Source organism: Papio anubis, chromosome 2 (genome assembly GCF_008728515.1).
Source record: "Papio anubis isolate 15944 chromosome 2, Panubis1.0, whole genome shotgun sequence".
Classification (NCBI taxonomy): Eukaryota; Metazoa; Chordata; class Mammalia; order Primates; family Cercopithecidae; genus Papio; species Papio anubis.
In genome coordinates, this window is record NC_044977.1 from 84,557,448 (window position 1) to 84,576,178 (window position 18,731).

The 18,731-nt window shown below is 37.4% G+C and overlaps 1 protein-coding gene and 1 long non-coding RNA gene across 14 annotated transcripts in view; one reads left to right on the top strand and one right to left on the bottom strand.

Moving 5' to 3' along the window:
- ERC2 (ELKS/RAB6-interacting/CAST family member 2) overlaps positions 1 to 18,731 on the top strand; it is a 1,259,367-nt gene that overhangs the window by 769,269 nt on the left and 471,367 nt on the right. For 11 of the 13 annotated variants that reach the window (XR_001899786.3, XR_001899782.3, XR_001899781.3 and 8 more), the window contains 2 exons: positions 6,924 to 7,117; positions 13,173 to 13,184. Coding sequence is in view for 10 of the 13 variants with exons in the window: in XM_017955369.3 (XP_017810858.2) it covers positions 6,924 to 7,117; positions 13,173 to 13,184 (206 nt within the window). In the remaining 3 variants the exon portion in view is untranslated. The remainder of the gene's footprint in view (positions 1 to 6,923; positions 7,118 to 13,172; positions 13,185 to 18,731) is intronic. The other 2 variants (XM_031662799.1, XM_017955372.3) reach the window with 1 other exon arrangement.
- Positions 13,389 to 14,314, bottom strand: LOC116273651. The gene is made up of 2 exons (XR_004181954.1): positions 14,230 to 14,314; positions 13,389 to 13,515 (listed from the first exon to the last, which is right to left on the bottom strand). It is a non-coding gene; the product is annotated as an uncharacterized LOC116273651 (long non-coding RNA).

Here is an 18,731-nt window from a genome sequence, read left to right on the forward strand (position 1 = left end):
GTCTCAAATACCTTCTTTGCTGTAGCCCTTGTGGTCATTTTAGGCAGAGATGGTATCAGGAGTCTTTCAAAAAATTTTAATAAATCTCCAGACCTTCTGGGTCCCTCAGTTTAGTGCTTCATAGAATACCCTTGTTGGTACAAGGCAAATGACTGATTTGTAGGCACTGGGCACAACCTTGCTGTTGGCCAGGGCACATTTGAGACACCTCTGATGTTCCCCACCATTGGGGCCCCCAATCCCTAGTAGTTATCCATTTGAAATCCTATCTCTTCTCAATACATATTTAGCAGGGTTCACATTTTACATAAGTGTTTACAAAAAACATAACAAAAGCCAAAAAGCAGGCATTTTTCATTCCAGAGAGATAGAAAAAATTCTTGTTAATGTTCCGTGAGGTCTTACTGTTTTGTAGGTCATTACAGGACGGTATAATCCCAGGAACATAATGGGCTGAATTATAAATGCTTTCACAGTCATTGTTTGGATATAGCAGTTTCTTTTTATGATTTTTAAAGCCTATTTCTGAAAAGTATTTGATTCACTCTTAAACCAGTTATCTCCCAGCACAGCGGAAAGTTGCAACTATTTAAGAGATAATTCCAGGCATGCACATAGCATGTGTAAACATATGTATACATACAAACACACACCCTATAATTGATCCATGCTTTCAGTGTCTAAAAAACTCAACTAATATTTGCAATAACACTCAACATTTGAAGCCACATGCTTTGTTTGAGGACATCCAGATAATTACCTCAGTTCTCCACATTGCTAATTTTAGGAAATCCCATAATTAGAAAGGATTACATTAATAATTACAGTTTTGTTTGGGGAATCTTTGAAAGTATTAAGCATACAGTTGTTCTTTTGTGTGTGTGTGTGTGTGTGTGTGTGTGTGACAGAGAGAGAGCGAGAGAGAGAGACACAAGAATAATTTTGAATATTTATTTGTATTTATTTATACATACCCTATTTGTTCCATCTATGAAAAGAATTTTTTTTGGTATGGTTGTTTTAATATGCAAATTTTTGAATATTCTGAATGCAGTTAGCTTGAATTATGAGTGAATAATTTCCTTTAGAACTAAGATATATAGGGGCTGGGTGTGGTGGCTCATGCCTGTAATCCTAGCACTTTGGGAGGTCAGGGCTGGAGGATCACTTGAGCTTGGGAGTTGGAGACCAGGCTGGGCAACATAGCAAACCCCATCTCTACCAAAAAAAAAAAAACAACTAAGATGTATAACATTTCAAAATATATCATTATTAGTTTCCAAATGTATTATTTAGTCTCAGCTATGATGCCCGGTATTGATTCATTGTATTTTAAATGAAATTTAATTTTCTAAATTAGGAACTGAAAGTTTTGCCTTGATATTGTTATTTTTCTTATAACCGTTCTGCAGCTTAACTATCATTCTACTCCTGGAGTTTTGTCTTATTATTATAAACACTGTGCAGGTTATCTTCAGTTGTGTTCTTTTTCTTCCCTTGGTTCTTAATTCTAAACAATAATATGTGTGTTTCATCAGTCTATAATAGAGTTATATCAATCAGTCTATTATAGAGTTATAATATGTTATATATAACATATATATAATGTATAATATGTTATATATAACATATATATAATGTATAATATGTTATAACATATAACTCTACAATTACCTTAAAAATTTTCTTTTAAAATATAATATTTCGTTTATAACTTAGAATTATGAGAATATTGAAATTTCTTTTGGAAGACTGTAGTCAAATATAATTTTTAGAATAGTTTCTATTCCCTGTCCTGCTGTTAAGATATGAGAGGAATATTAAAGCGCTGTCAATGGACATTAAACCACCAACACGCCACAGTCGAGAATCATATTTCTACACTGCCTAAATTTAGCAAATTATTGCTAAAACCCAGAAACAGCAGGGAAGAAAAGTCATCAAATACATTGGTTAACATTCTGTTTTTATTTTATGGTCATGAGTAATTATTTGTTTATTTTGAGGGAATTGATTTTTAATTAAAATTGGTAGGGTCTATTTCAAAGGGAACGTGTTATATAATATAATAATTGAAAGTTCCCTGCCTTGTTTCACAGCAGGTTTCTGGACCAAAATTAATACTTTCCTTTCTAGGGATCTGAAATGATGAACTGCCATTTTATTGGAAATAATCAATGACCAGTCTTTATAAGATTAAATGTAGATAAACTTGTATGATTTTGATACTTGACAACCCCATAGTTTGGCTTTAGCCATTTTTGGCTTCTTAACTTCCATTTAGATATAATATTAATCCGAAGTTTTGCCTTATTTCCTGAAGTAGTTATAAATTCTTTCACTAAAATAACTACTAGGTTATTGTAACTATAGGTTTATGTATTGCTCATCCCAAGCCATGGTCAGAGTTCTCTTAATGCCTGATCTAGGCTTTTAAAGTCAGTTCACATCAAAACCCAGAGGCCTACCCACATCAGTGAGGCTCCAGAGTTTGTTTTGATTATTCCCATTTGTGGGGAAATTTCCTTACATATGGAAATACAAGAAACATAATTGGGAGTCCCTCAAAACTTACTGATGTAATATGCAATGCAGACATTTCTGAAATGTCCTTTCCACATTTTTTTGTGTTTCTATAAGATGCTTGAAAGTTGCTCTAAATGTTTTAAGACGTATTTTTGAGCAGAATCAGATACCTGGATTTGCCTTTAAACTGACCTGTTTAATCAGTGGAATTAAATCTCTATATTAGTGAAAGAATGCTTATTGATATTCCTTTAGTTTTAATGACTGGTGGATGTCCTTGAAAGTGACGATGAGCTTGCTATATTCATGGTAAATAAGATCTGAAGCCATCAAAAGAAAACTCACACCAATTTGTGTTTTTAAGAGGTAAATTCCTGACTAATGACAATAGGAAGACAAAGTTGATGTTCCTTAGAAGTATAGAATGGGCAAGCCCTCCCGGACCTTGTTGGGGAGCTAACTGCAAACCAACAGATTCTTAAGGAAAAATATTACTGTGCATTTTCAATTTATGTCTTGAATTCATTAGAATGCCATGTTTGGAATTTACTGTGATCATGATTTATTCAAATCTATTTTTTTCGCTGTAGTGTCTAAAGTATGTTAGATCCAAGTCTGTTACCTACTTTTGATCTCTGTTAGGAGCTACCAGTCCAGATTAAAGAACTCATGTTGTGATTTGAAAAGGCGAGAATATTGCCTAAATACAAATAAAGTGCTTATTTCATTCCATTTTTGGAGGAAGCTCAGGACTCATGATTTTGAAGGAAGCATTGGTTTAAAAAGCTCAATTTCCTCCACTATTTTATTTAGTATAGAATCATTCATGTCTGTAGATCGTGGTAGAACACATCCATGCTGGTTACTAGTTAAAAATTTCAGCCCATCCTCTGAAAAACTGTGACTCAGGCTGAATAGAGCTGGTTATATACAATATCTTTTGTAAATCCTTTAGAGGCTTTTGCCTCCAATACCTAAGCTTAGTTGGGGACTCACCAGCCTTCCCAGTCATGTGAAACTCTCTTTCATTGAGTCTTTACATGGACCCTAGTAATGATCCAAGAAGCAGCTGTTTCCCTGTCATCTTTATATGACTTTTCCTTAAAGCTTTCTATTGATTTAAAAACATTTTAAATGATATTTTAGTAGCCCTTCCAAGAATTCTGGCACCAAGATTGAAAGTGGCTTGACATAAGTTCTTTTGCCTGGAAATCAGTAGATACTGATATAGAGATAGAGAGATTTAATTCACAGGTATTCTTGAGGTTGTCTATTCATTTGATTGATTGATTGATTGATTGAGATGGAGTCTCGCTCTGTTGCCAGGCTGGAGTATAGTGGCGTGATCTTGGCTCACTGCAACCTCCGCCTCCCGAGTTCAAGCAATTCTCCTGCCTCAGCCTCCCGAATAGCTGGGACTACAGGCGCGTGCCTCAGTGCCTAGCTAATTTTTGTATTTTTAGTAGAGATGGGGTTTTACCATGTTGGCCAGGATGGTCTCGATCTCTTGACTTCATGATCCACCCACCTTGGCCTCCCAAAGTGCTGGGATTACAGGCGTGAGCCACCGCACCTGGCTGAGGTTGTCTATTTATTTTAAAAGTCTCATTAGCACTTGAAGTATGATCTATTAATAATAGATACTGGGCCAGCTGTAAACTCGGCTCTGGTCTTCATTCTAATAACATGACCTAACTTCAGCATATGATATCAGCAGTAGTACAGTCTAGATTAAGGCACTTTTTTTTACTAGGCTTTCTGTGCCTCTAAACATCCCATGAGTCCTTTCACCATACTTATTTACTTGTTTGAAAAGACTATGAACTCATCTGATTTCACCCAATGTTGAAAAGTGGCCTTGGATAATCCTCTTTTCTTCATGGAGCTAAAATAAGGAATATGTGTACATACCATCACTAGCAGACTATGCTGTCTCTGTAAACCTATCAGGGAGGCTTTTTTTTTTTTTTTTTTTTTTTTTTATAAGGAGTATGTAGTATCTTGTCAATGAAAACCAAATAAATCTATTAACTTAGCTGAATAACAAGCTGTATTTCTGGGATGCATATTATGAAATAATAATTATAATAAAAACAAAAGTGAATAATATCTTCCCCCATGTTTGTCATTTTGTAGTTTTCACGGTTTTTAGGCTAATGAATTTGCCTAATCTTATGTAAATATAAGATGCAGGACTGGATTTAGAATCTTGGTCTTACAACTAGTAATCCTGTACCCACTTATTAAAAAGAGACAAATAGTAATAACAATAAAAACAACAACTAAAATAAGCCACAGCAGCTAACTGCTAACTATTTGTGAACTTTTGAAAATCAGCATCAGGAAAGGAATTTTAACTCTCATAAGAAACAGGCAATCAAAATATATTTATTCATTTGTTTTGAGTGCTTCCAGCTGCTTATTACTCAGTTCATTAATTCTTTTTAAAAAATCTTAATAGCATTGGTTGGATAGTTCAAGAAATGTCATGAAAAGGTTTTTAACTGCTGTAAAAGAATCGTAATACAGTATAAAAGTGAAAGAGAGGTTAACACAAAGTTTTTTTTTCTTTAGCTATTTAAAAGCTGTATATTTTAAATGCTTTTCTCTAACAAAAGTAATGATTCATATTATCACAAATTGAAACAGGTATATGGAGTAGTTACTTTCTTTTAAAATAGGATTTCTGCTCTACATTTTTAAAGTGGAGATTAGGAAATTTAAATATTCATTACTTAAGCTTAAAAGGAAATTATTAGATAAATATACTCCTAAAGGTATATTAGCTCAGGATTCTCTTTCAGATTATTTTAATTATACTGAAAAAGTTTAATAATCTATTATAATGAAACACAGAGTGCATAGTAAATAAATGAAAATAAATGGTTTCTGAAAAATGTTGGTAAAAGGGAATAAACCAGTATCTGATAGTGTGTTGAATTGACACATTTTTCTCAAGCTTTTTTTTGTATAGTTGAGTTTATTTCTTAAATAAGGAAATCTTAGATTTAAGAACATGAAAGCAACTTTTTCCCCTTTATCCTCATGCTTAAATAATATGTTACATGCAAAAATATTATTTCTAAAATGATTATTTTGTCATATGAAATTTATTTTATTTATACTAATTTTTGAATTTTTTTTCTACTAAACCATTGCAAAGACTGTCAAACCTTCTAACCGTAGTATTAGTATTAATTTTTCTAACCATGCATGATTCATTCAATCCCACAGTAGCTGTAGCTTGCTTGCCTTGTTTTTTCCCTGAAATTTTCAAAAAAGTATATTAAAACACAATAAATATCTGCTCCATGTAGCAAGACAGCAGAATAACTTAAGTCCTTATAAATTGTTAACATTTGATTATGTCACCGGTGGATTTTGAAGATACATACATATATGACTTATCTGAACTTTCTATGTTGAATGTGCACTGTTGTTAAACTACTTGTTTTTTCCCTGCCTGCTCTTTGAAGAAGTCAATTAGGAATAATGGGAAACAAGGGGTAGGCAAAACATTGCAGTGCAGTGTTATTTCTATCTGTCTGGGAATATTTCAGCCAAAAGTTTATTTTGGGAAAAAAAAAAAAGCTGTAACGCACTCTCTCACACACAACCCACAAATACTTTGGCTGCAAATTATTCTGCAATGTTGTTGCTGTGTTGTTGCCTGTCTTTTCTTGTGTGTGAAGCTGCCACCCACCCATGCATGTATTTGCAGATTCTCGTCTGTGTACTTGTTCATGAATTAGCTCATCCTCCTCCTGGTTTAGGTTAAATTTATTTAAGAGAATGAGAATTTATGGGTATAACTGTTAGCTGGAAAGCCCTTCCTCACCTCCAAGCCTCATTTCAAACTATGTTTCCTGCTGAAATTTCTCAGTGGGATGACATGTTCAATTATTAGTCAATCCGTCTCTTATATGTTATCTGGCTTTACATATGCCCTTGATGGTTCTTGGAAGATAATCTAATATCGTGTTGTTTTGGTGTCTTTGTATTGGAAATGGAAGCATTTTGTATGAATCACCTCCTTAACTGTGAGGAGTTGAATTGTCTTAGGTCTGCTTGTCACATGACTGGGAATAAAGACATCACAGTCTCCAACCCCACTTTTTTGGTGGAAAGAAAAGCTAAAAGTAGCAACATTTAATGGAACAAAATATCAGTAATTGAAGAAACTCCCCTGTGAAACTCTAATATTATTTTAAAACCAACATTGTTCTAAGGTAGCTGAAATGTGTGATTTTTATATTTTGCCTTTTCACTGACAATATACCCATAAATCTTGGTGGTGATTTTCTTTCCAAAGTTAATTTCTGGGCCATTGTTGACAGCACTATCTATTGCTCTAAATTGTTGTCTTAACTGCATTCTTTACAAATGTAATGTTGAAGGCACATAATATTGAAGATGACTCCAGGATGAACCCTGAGTTTGCAGACCGAATAAAACAGCTAGATAAAGAGGCGTCTTACTACCGCGACGAGTGTGGCAAGGCCCAAGCAGAAGTGGACCGGTTGCTGGAGATCCTCAAGGAGGTGGAGAATGAGAAGAATGACAAGGACAAGAAGATCGCAGAACTGGAGAGGTAAATTTTACAGTCATGTAAATTGTTGACAGTGAGAGAACATGGACTGCGTGGTTGCCCATCTCCGGTTATGGTGGATTTGGACTGCACGTTCATATTCCAAGTTAGAAACAAGTCATAAATGAGGAATATGGCCTGTGAAAGATGACATTTCTGTGGAATGCTAAGAATGCAATTGGCTTATCTTCTGAGGGATTATATACTTCTTCAGTGTTAAAGAAAATAGTGGTCAACTTTCTTGAGTGATGTCCATGATCTAGCATTTTTTCCAGTGAAGTGTGTAAGAAATTGGGGCTTTGACTACCCAAAACTTCAGTTCTTTTCCATCATAGGTAAATATTTATGGTTTAGTTTTGTCTTGATCAAACAACCACCACCACCACCACCACAACAACCGAAGAATATAGTTGAGAATTCTTCATTCAAGATAGGGGAAGAAGGAAGGAGCTCATATCCTTTGGATGTCTCTTGGCACATCACAACAAATTCATCCTGGAGGTTTATCTCTTAAGAGGACCTTTTAAATACATATACTTGAATAGGTCCTGCGTGATAGCAAATTCTGTGTAAAAACAGGGAGTGTTGAATCAGAGTATTTAGATTTTCGGATAAACCATATCCATATTGTATTTATGTATAGTATGAATGTGAAAAATAAGCTTGCTATCAATGTTTTTTCCTGTACTTCATGTAAGCAAAAAAAGCTTTCTGAAAAATCTTACATAACTCCATAACCTCTGCAGATTTCTTATTGGTTCAGCAATAAGGCAGAATTTGTCTTTCCCAGATTCAGTTCATATGGAAGAGATCACCAAATTTTGAACAAACGTGTGAATGTTAGCCAGCTTTGATCGAGATACTTGTGAAGCCCTAAAGGACTTCAAGACATACACAGAGTAGCTCTCTATCATCTTGTGGAAAGATCGTGGGCTTCAGTGACAGAAAGACCTGGGTTCAAATTTCGCCTCTACTTTTTGCCAGCTGTGCAGGCTAGAGTGCAGTGGCATGGTCACAACTCACTGCAGCTTCAAAGTTCTGGGCTCAAGTGATCCTTCTGCCTCAGCCCCCTGTGTAGCTGGGACTGCAGGTGCACACCACTACACCTGGCTAATGTTAAAAAATGTTTTGTAGAGATCAGTTCTCACTGTGTTACCCAGGCTGGTCTCCAATTCTTGGACTCAAGCAATCATCTGTCCTTAGCCTTTCATGGCCTTGAATCTTGTTAGAAGTGAGTGAATCTCTAAAAACCTATTCAAATGAAGCTTTGCAAGCAATTGGTCCCCAGGTAAATCGGAACATGTATATCATTATGAACAGTCAAATGCTAAAACAAATAAATTCTCAAGGCCAGATATGGTGGTTCGTGTCTATAATTCCAGCACTTTGGGAGGCCAAGGTGAGAGGATGGCTTGAGCCTAGGAGTTTGAGGCCAGCCTGGTCAACACAGGGAGACCTTGTATCTACAATAATTAGCCAGGTGTGGTAATGTGTGCCTATCGTCCCAGCTACTCAGAAGGCTGAGAAAGGAGGATCACTTGAGTCCAGGAGTTCAAGGCTATAGTAAACTATGAGCCACTGCACTCCAGCCTGGGGTCAAGACCCCTCTCTCTAAGAAAAGAAAAAAAAAATCTCAACTTTGTCTCTGTATTAAACAAATAGGTTAATTTCCAATAAAATTTCAACATTTTTAGGTATAATGTTTGGTGCATTCAAATTCCAAATCAATTAATATTTCTCTTCATAATTTTAGCATTAGTTTGATGATAATCTGATTTTTATTCAGTGTGATCAATTTTAGCAGTAAGTCAAGGATTTCGTTTTTTTCTGAGGTAACTGTCCAAAATAGATCTCTAAAGGGCTTAGTTTTAATTTTAAAATGTGGGGATGTTCTGCTAGTCTGCTAGTTCTTAAAACGCAAGGAGCACTGTGAGTTTAGATGGATCTATTTTGGAGCTACATTTTAGAACCAAAATTTTTCTTTAAAACACTGACATGAGATCACAGGAAAGTTATGATCATGTCTCTTTCATTGACTAGGAAACTGAGATCTTGAAAAGTTAAATGACCTTCCTGAGATTGGGCCTATAGTCAGAAAGTTGCAAAACTGTAATGTGGGTTTCCTGATTCCTAATCCACTGCTCTGAGAAGTGGTGAGCTATGTGGAGGATGCCCTAGATAATAATATTAATAATTATAGTAGTTTTATTTGTAATACTAGGGTATGTATATTGTATGTATATTCTGTGCTTCACTGTGTGCCAGGTACTCTGCTAAGCACTTGAGTTGCAATAATATATACCTTTTAGTCTTACCCACAATACAGAAACTATCATTATTCTCATTTTACAGATGAGAAACTATGATTTATACAGATTAAGTAACTTCCTCCAGGTTGCAGAGCTTATAAGAATCAAGTCGGTATTCGAACTCAGGGCTGACAGATGAGCCATTGAGAACAATCCCTTCCACTAATGGGCCAGAAGAAAGAAGCTAGTACAGCAGGACTAAACAGTCATGCAGCCAGCAGAGAGCCTTCCTGAGCAGGCATTGCTGCTGGGCTGCAAGAGATCTACCTCTTTATTAGCATACAGGAGAGAAAGTGATATGCTTCATGTTTAGATGGCATTTTTTCTATACTAAACCAGCCCCCCAGAACTGTAATTGAAAATCAGGACAAGCTATTATAAACATTTACATATAAACAGCTTAATGGTCTAATTGGACAAACAGATCTTAGCTGGACACTATTGCCTTTAAATCATCAAGAATATTCAGATTTTTATTTCTTCAATATGGAATGCATTAAAGCAGCAGTGATTTTACAGGCATTTATCTTTATGCACTTTCTGCACATTTTCTTTATCTCTGCCTTTGTCTCTCCTTAAAGCTGATGCCTCCCAGGCACTGTAATTCATAAAACGTGTGGTGGGACCTGAGTCTGTCCCAGTTCTCTGCCTGCTCGTGTCTCAGGTCCAGCAGCAGAGCATTGTCTGGGAAATGTCTGAGCTCCAGCCTCAGCCCAGGCCCCTAAGGAGGTGGGGGTGGAGATTCAGAGGGGAAGTTTCTTGGGAAAAAGAAGGCTCAGCCTTGGCCTGCCTTTCTGAAGCATTATCTGCTATGCTACATGTGTATTCTGACAAAAACATCTTCCCTTCAGTTGTCAAGCAGCCTTTTTCAAATTGGGCAATATTGTCATTTGCTGGATAAAACTACAAAATTCATACCTCACAATATTGAGAACTAGAGTTCTTAGCAAAGTGACATGTATCTCCATTTTGGAGCCATGGAGAAATGTTTGCAATAAAATTTGTAATTTTGAAAACCAAAAATTGAACGTGAAATAAATTTGTGGTCTCTAGCTTGTAATGTGACCTACCAGAGTGAAAAGACCTCTTTTAAAAGGAGCACATGTTCTAAAATATTCCAGAACTTCAATTGTATGCAACAAAAGGCACAGGGTTAGGAATAACTCAGACAACCTTGACACTGGCCCCCCTCTCTCTCAGAAAGCAGTATGTGTTTACTTTCTATTCTATTAATCTTCCCATTCCAGATAGCACATGGCTGGCATTTACACAGTGCATTTCCCTCTTAAATTCTATGTGAGTGACGTTTCTCATCAGCCATTAAAGGTTTTGGTTTTTAAAGTGCATGTTGCTCTAGTGTGGTCCCACGTGCAGTTATGCCTGTAAACTCTTGCATGGCCCAGTGGGGAGCTTCTGCCTTGGACTGCAGGCAGTTCAGGGAAATTTGCTACTAGGTGGGTGGTGGTCCTTGAGCAAGGCTCTGAGAGTTGGTCCAAGTTCAGCTGAAGTCTTTATTCCATCCCCAGTGTCAGATGTCACGTATATTACACAAGCTAGTGGCTAATTAAACCTTAGAGGCAGTGAAATATGTAGTACTTCTGTGTCAGTGTCCATCACGGTCTCTGAATTTTATTTAAAGTTTCAGAATTAATCCTTTGGTGACTTAGGGGAAAGAGAGAGGTTAATAGAATCTGTCAAGACAGACCTGCTGCCACTATATTTCTCACATCCCGCCCATGGGAAGGAATCAGTTGGGTGACCTTTCATGTAATTATCTTAAATATGTAAGGGATTTTGTTGGTTTTTGTCTAGAGGATGAGAATACCCAAATTGAGCCCTCAATCACATACCTCCCCAATGCGGAGAGAAGGCTGGATCCCTGGGGTTCCACTCATAAGACATAACATCAGAATGGAAAACAGACTTCCACTTAATTATCTGGTTGGAGAAATAATATCACCAGACATTTGGACACTGAGAAATCATTTTAGATGCCTAAAAGAGCCTTATCTAAGTTTGAGGAAGAGAGTGTTATTTTTTCTTCTGATTTGCTCAATAATGTACTAACATAATTTCCTTGATGCCTTTCAGAGCTCCTTTCAAAACATAAACTTAAGTGTTATTACTATTTTTTAATTATGATAATATGTTTTAGAAGTTTCATGGTACATGGAAAAAACTTGATGCCAGTTTTATTTGTTTTGATATCAATGTGTCTTGCCGGGTAATTTTCACTTACATTTGTTAATGTATTTGAAAGAATTTCTTGAAGACAAGGGCAGATGGTTATACGCCATTCCTAGCAACTTTTTGGGGAAGGTCATGGACATCACGGACACCTTTGAGAGTTTGATGAAAACTAGGAGCCCTTGAAAGAGGCAACTACTTCTGAAATGTGTGCTTGCTATTTCAGTTTAAGATTTCCTAAGGCTTGGCCACAGACCTTGATTTAATTACCTTTGATCCAGAAGGATTTGAAATGGCAGCTGGGGCCAGTGTTGCCAAAGTCCCCACAGTGATCGTGTCCTGACAAAACTCTCATTTTCGATCAGTTGCGCATTTATGATCACAAAACACTCGGCAGGGGGATTTCAGATACAAGGGATTATCAAATCAACACTTTCCCCATGTGGTTAATCTTAAATTTTCTCTTTTCAGTTGTATCATTGTAGTCAACACTCTTTTCATTTGAATGTTCTAGCTTAAGCTTTATCCTGAGGATTTATTTTATTTTGTTTTGTTTTTCCTTCCCATGTGAAATACCTAAAACTACTTTTTTATAGTATGGAATGGTGGGACCCCATTGAGCAGAAAGCTGGAAAAGTATTTGCTTATCCACTTTGTTTTTGCAAAGGACATTTTACAGATCAACAAAATGAATGTCCACTATGTGCTCCTGTAGAAGATGAATATGGTTTTTTTGTTTGTTTGTTTTATTTTATTTTTTTGCTTGACAATAGAGATTATTGTTTTAACCAACGAGAAGGGCATGCTAGATATTTTTATACAAACAAAAAGTATTAGAACTTGATATTTTCAGTAATGAAGTTGGAACTTATTTTTCTGACTGAAAAAAATTACTCTCAGCTTGGGAAGTTACTCTGTCCTTGCTGGGGAAGCTGATAGGTGGGTGGCATGCCACCAAAAGCCCTCCTCACAGGGTCTTTGATCATTGCTAGGTGCAGTGCTCTGTAAGCATCTAAAATGGAAATCTTTGAACCGAAAGCCAAATTGTCAGCTCCTTTTGGTTTTCAGGGATGAAGGAAAAATATCTCATAGGATATATCCATCCAACTTACTGGTTCAAGTAAAAATCTTTCTGACATGAGCACTTACCCAGGTCTAATACCTTAGTAGTTTCCATTTCAGTTTATTAAATAATAAAATTTTATATGCACACAGATAGGAACTTTCTCTATAAATATTCCTCCAGAGAAGGGCTGATGCTGTCATTGTACTGTGGGAGCACACCTCTGGTTCCCATCAGTGCTTTCTGTAATTATACGTATCAGAGCAGATACCAGTTTCTTTGGTATGATATTTAATACAACAGCTTACAGTGTGTGCCCAGGGCTTTTGGGGGTAATATAAGATAAAAGTTTGCTTCGTTTGGTTATAAACCTGCTGATGTAACATCTGTTGGCTATATGTTTAAAACTAATGCATTTCCTTCCTTTTATTCTCTTTTGCTATCCCTTTTCCTTTCTGCTTATCCTCCAAATTGCTGCTTTCACCCTTGCTCCAATCAGCTTGACTCTCAGGTCAGTAATTTCAGTTTTTCTTCTAACTGCCTTTCCCTTCTAAGCTCAATTTATGGCTTGTACTTGTTTAACAAACACGTTTCTGAAATGGTTTTCCTCTGGCCACTGCATTTCCCCCACTCATTTCATTCCATGCCTTGGGAAGGTTTATTTTATGAGAAGGATGTATAGGTGGGAAAAGGCAAGGAAGACGATGGAAATAAGTCACTGTTGGATTATTTAATTCTATTTCTGGATTACAAATTCCATGAGAGAAATTTTCGTGATAATTCCCCAGTGCCTTTCTCCTGAGCAGTTCAGAAAATTGGCTTCAGGATGATACAACATGGAGCTGTGGATAAAAACAAAATGCAGGATGCTAAATTTAACCTAGGAGAACAAAAGATCTGCCTGTGACACAGCAACTTAAAAGCTAAATTTAATAGTGCAAAATGTTCAGACTTTTCGCTTAATAAATCACTGTGTTCTGAAAGATTTATAATACTTTTTAAAAAGTCACTTTTGAAAATTATCAATGTGTTAGTGACATATTGTACACACATGTTATTTCCTGACATTGTTTCGGTCTTAACTTTCTAACTTCATTTTTATTAGCCATAAGGCATACTTTAATTACCTAGGGCATAGCATATGGAACCAAGTGTAAAACTTGATTCATTGTTGACTGTGTGTACCTCAATATTAAGAAATGAAATGGGCATTTTGTCTGAAAACGCATCCCAGGCTTGATTCCTCCAATGTAGGAGGCCCAAGCCAATAATTTCTTCTTGCTTAAATCAAGGATAACTTCTCTTTCCAGTAAAACATAGTAATATGTAGTGATTTCTTAATCATTCAATCAATGAGTTTACTATAAAGGATGCTCATTCTAGGATTTGAGGCTGTCTAAACTTCAAAAAAAGAAAGCATCACATCAATGTGGTAGTCAGTATAGTTGCTCTATTGAGAGGCAAGGGATATTATTTTCTTCTCTGTACACAGGGTCTGCAACCCTTTATTCTGCCCCATCACCCAAACCACCAGACCAATCCATTGACTACAGTACCAAGTTATTTCAAAACAAGGCATCCTGCTCATCTACTGATTTTGTCCCACTGCTGGCTTCCAATCCTGGTGGCTCATAGTCCTTTAATACTTCTTTGCCCTCTCACATACCACACTGGGTATCCCCCAAGAACTGCCTGAACTTCATCATGCTGCAGGAAAGCCTCATTCTCAAAAGTCCCTAGAGATCTGATCAGAGATTAAGAGCATGGCCCCCAGAGAACTGCTCTTATTCCCAAATCTAATGACTCTTAATTTACTTTCTGGAGCAGAACAAATCTGGTGCATCTATGTGCAGAAACACAGACATCATAATGGGCAGTGAGGTAGGGTGGGATGGGAGAGGCTTGGACACATGCATCCAAACCTTTTCTCCAAGTTTTTGATCCACTCACTTAATGAAGCTTCAAGCTTTTCTCCTTGCCCACCTTTATCCCCCTCCTTTTGCCTTCCCGTTGCTGCCCTAACCTGTACCTCTCAATATTGAAGCGCTTGAGATCCAGGGATCCCTTTTGCTCTCACACCTCAAGTTTCCTTTCAGGGCCTTTAGTTTTTTTTTATCTACACTCTACTGTGGTTTTTTATGCTCTAGGAACTTTATTGTGTGGTAGCTTTTTTTTTTTTCTTCCTATTTCATGGTGAATGAACATGAACTCTGACTCTCAGAAGATAGGGCTGGAAGGGGTGATGGGTGTCCAGTGATTCTCTGGACAAGGGGCAGGGTGTGTTGATAGGGTGTGGCAAAATGTACATGCCAAATCTAGTTGGATGAACTTAGGAGTTACATCAAGGTTCATATCATTCCAATATCATTTAACTTGTTGCCTCAAATGAACATGATGAAGAAAATGTGCAATCATTGTGAATAATCATCTCTGGTTATGTTTTTAGTGTAGCAGGAATTGGGCAACTCTGCCCTCTTGGAAACAAAAAAGTCTTTAGAGTCCTAGAAGCTTTCTTCAACTCTGACAAGTTTCCAGAATTAACTGTGCTTTATTCCCAATGACTTCCAGGTTTACCAGTTAAAATAAAATAAAATGAAATGTAATAATTGAACTGAATGCAGAATCTCTGACTATGTACTTTCTTTATATGGCATGCAGTTGAGATACGTGTGTGTGTGCATATATCTGTATATATATATGTGTGTATGTGTATACACATATGTATTTTAGAAAAATCGCATCTAGTCTTTCTTACCATAGTTTGTGGTTTGCCCTGCACATCGCCACCTCCCAATCTGAAGTTTGGAAACTGCACTAACTCTTGAGACTTTTCTGTGTGCTGTGGACTCCATGGGAAGTTCTCCCTCCAACTACTTTTTCAGATGACTTCATTTCCTCTTCAAACTCTATGTAGACTCTTATGCTTAAATTCAGGTGGACAGATAGTAAGTACTGGGTTTGGTAAAATACAAGTGTCGCATTCCAAATCTGTTCAGGTCTCCACTCCAGTAAACTCCACTTCTGTCAAGAATGTCTTTATACACAAACCAGTGGGAAGCTGGAGAGGTTTATCAGGATCTCTGTATTGTACTCAGGGGAAGGGTTTACGTGAAACTTTTGTATTTCTAGTAACTATTTGTGAGATTAGCGTGTGACTTATGACAGATGAGGTTATCTCCAAAAATGTATGCAGCAGTTGACTAAAAAAATAAAAAGTATCCTTTGGGATTCAGTTCAAAGTCCTGCCAGAGAATCAACCAAGTAAAACCAGAAGACACAGACTTCTCCTGGGCCCTCTCAGTCTTCAGCTCACTTTGGATCCCAGGTCAGCTGATTTCTTGTTTGGGCCTCAGTGTCCTCTCTTTGAGAGGAGAGAGCCATCTTTGGAACAAGTCTTCTGGGATCCTGCCTGCACGTGGGCATCACATGTTTGGTGAAGGGGCTGTCGGTGATGGACTGTGTGCACTGCCCTACAAGCAGGCTCAAGCTGATGGCTGGCGCCTGGCAGCAGGCGTGAGCTCATTATTATACAGTCACTTCAAACACTTGTACCAAAATAAACTCTTTGTGATGTTTCCCTAAAGCTGAACACTGTGTTTTCAATCCCTTATTCTTCTAGCAAAAGATGAAGTCACTCCTCCCAGACCTCAGAGGCCTGTTGCCCAAAGAAATAATGAAAAACACCTTTCCCAGAGCATCCCTTTAGTGTCCTGCAATTTGTTCTTTGCTAGGGGCAGTTTTTTGCCCCATTCCCTCCATAGTGAGTGCCTACTGTGTAATAGGCTAGGCACTGTGTGCTGGCCCAGCAATTCCAAAAAATACCTGATGAAAAATTGACCAAACCATTTAAGAAATGCTGTGTTACATTTTTTATATTCATGACATAGCTTGATGATAATAGTAATAGAAACAACAGGAGCAGAAGCAGCAACAGTAATACATTTGGTGTTAACTAAGTGCCAGCACTGAATTAATCACTTTTTTTTAGTGTTCTTTTTAATGTTCACTTCTCATAACAACTGAGGTTGGGACTATCATTTTTTTTTTCCATATTAGGTAAGAGGAAACATGTTCATCAAAGTTGAACATTTTGCTAACTTTACACAGCTAGTAAGCAAAGGCATTTGTTTGTTTACCCCCTAAATCAATCCATTTTGATTTACAAATGGGATCTTTTGCCACTTCTGCTCCAGTTGCATAGGAAAAGCACTGAGAAGGTCTGCAGTAAGGAGACCTGTGCAGGTCTGTTCAATCCTCGGTTTTCTGAATATGGTGTTCATCGAATATATTCCATGAAGCACTCTGGGGAAAAACTGTCCTGCCAGCTGTGCAGTTAGCGTCTCCTTTCATTCTCAGATTTATCTGCCCTCTCCATGCCTCTGGTTCTTCCTGTACAAATTCTGCCCCTCCAAAGCCAGGGCAGGAGTTACCTCTTCCTCCAAAGCCTTCCCTGAGCCCACTGACCATATGGACTCTGTGCGGTGTGTTATGCCACACATGGGGGGCAGCGGTTATGCTCTTGAATGCTGTTGAATAAAGGAGCACCCACTGGGTTTGTCTCACCCCACCCTTTCTTTTCTTTGTCTCCACGGAGAGTTGCTGGGGCTCTTTCCAGAAGCTGAGTTGTCTGCACTGGACGTCATTATCTGGCTTCAGACATGAGGACCTGAGAAAAGATATCATTGGTTTTCTATCAAATTGGATGCTTGCAAGTTCAAGAAAAATGAAGACAAATAAAAGGAGAGGGGAAAAGATCTTCATCTGAACTTCTCTCACTTTCATTCCCTACTTCCTTCTTTTCCTCTCTCTCCCTCTCTTCCCTCTCCTCCCTCCTCTTCTTCCTTGACTATTCATAGAAATCCTTCTCCAAGTGAGAGCCTGTGCTGGCTGGGTGTTGAGGATATAGCAGCAAAACAGACATGATCCCTCCCCTCACCAAATTCAAAGACCAATACTTCCTGTAAGGAAGGATTTGGCCACTAAGAAAAATAATTTGTATCATTTATACTAATAATTGGAAAAACCAGGTTTCAGGTGTGCTTTTCCCCCTTTTTCCTGTTGGGGTTGAAGGGGTTATCCACAGGTCAGAAAATCATATCCTTCTTTAAAGCTCCCTTATACTAATGCTGACATTTCTGGTGAAGTGTCAGAAAATTTTATGCCCAAGCAAAACTGGTAGAAAGCCAGAAATCGGCTGATTTTGCTTTGGGTGCAAATATTTTATTGGGGATGGAAAAAAGTTGTTTTCCCTGATTTATAACTCCTGCAAACATAAAGTGGGTTCTATATTTAGAAATGGTTTTGAACCCTTGAGGCATAGCCAGGGATTGGTGCTTACACCTTTCCCATCCTGGCCTTGGTGGGACTTGCCGTGACTAATGTTTTGCTGAGCCAGCCTTGATTTATAGAACTAGTGCTTTATGCTGCTTGTTGTTTTTCTCTTTAGCTTTTGCTTGAGTTGCTGTTCTGGCACTCTATCTATACCCTCTAGAATGGTGAAGACTGAAGGAACACAATTGGCACTGTAGTTGAAACGTTTTATAGTTCAGTGTGTGTCTGAGATTCCCTGGAGAAACAACAACAGCAAAATTGAAGGATGGCCCCAGGTAGGCCTTATAAGTCATGACCTTGAATAAGAGATACCAAGTTGGTAAGAGTTAATCATTCAACTGTACTTTTTTCTAAAACCTTTTCTTTTCCCTGTTTCTCTCATCCTCTTGGCTGTTGGTTGGTACTACCATATGGATGAATATCAGCAAATAGTAAATCTCTCAAGATATGTTAGCTTTTTCTGTAAATGCTGAGAAGGGGAAGGAATTTTAAAAAAATAGTTTCTTAGTATTATTATAAATCACTTTCTAGAAAAATAATATCTTACTTCCTTTATATGGCTTTTCTTATGAAATGTGAATTCTCTCACTTCATTATGCACAATACTAGCTCAGGTTGTAGAGAAACCCAACCATCCTGTGACTGGACTTTCTTCCATATTGGGTGAAGGTGCTTGGAATTTCCACAGTGTGTAGTGTCACATTTTTGTGAAGTCTCAATTTTGGGG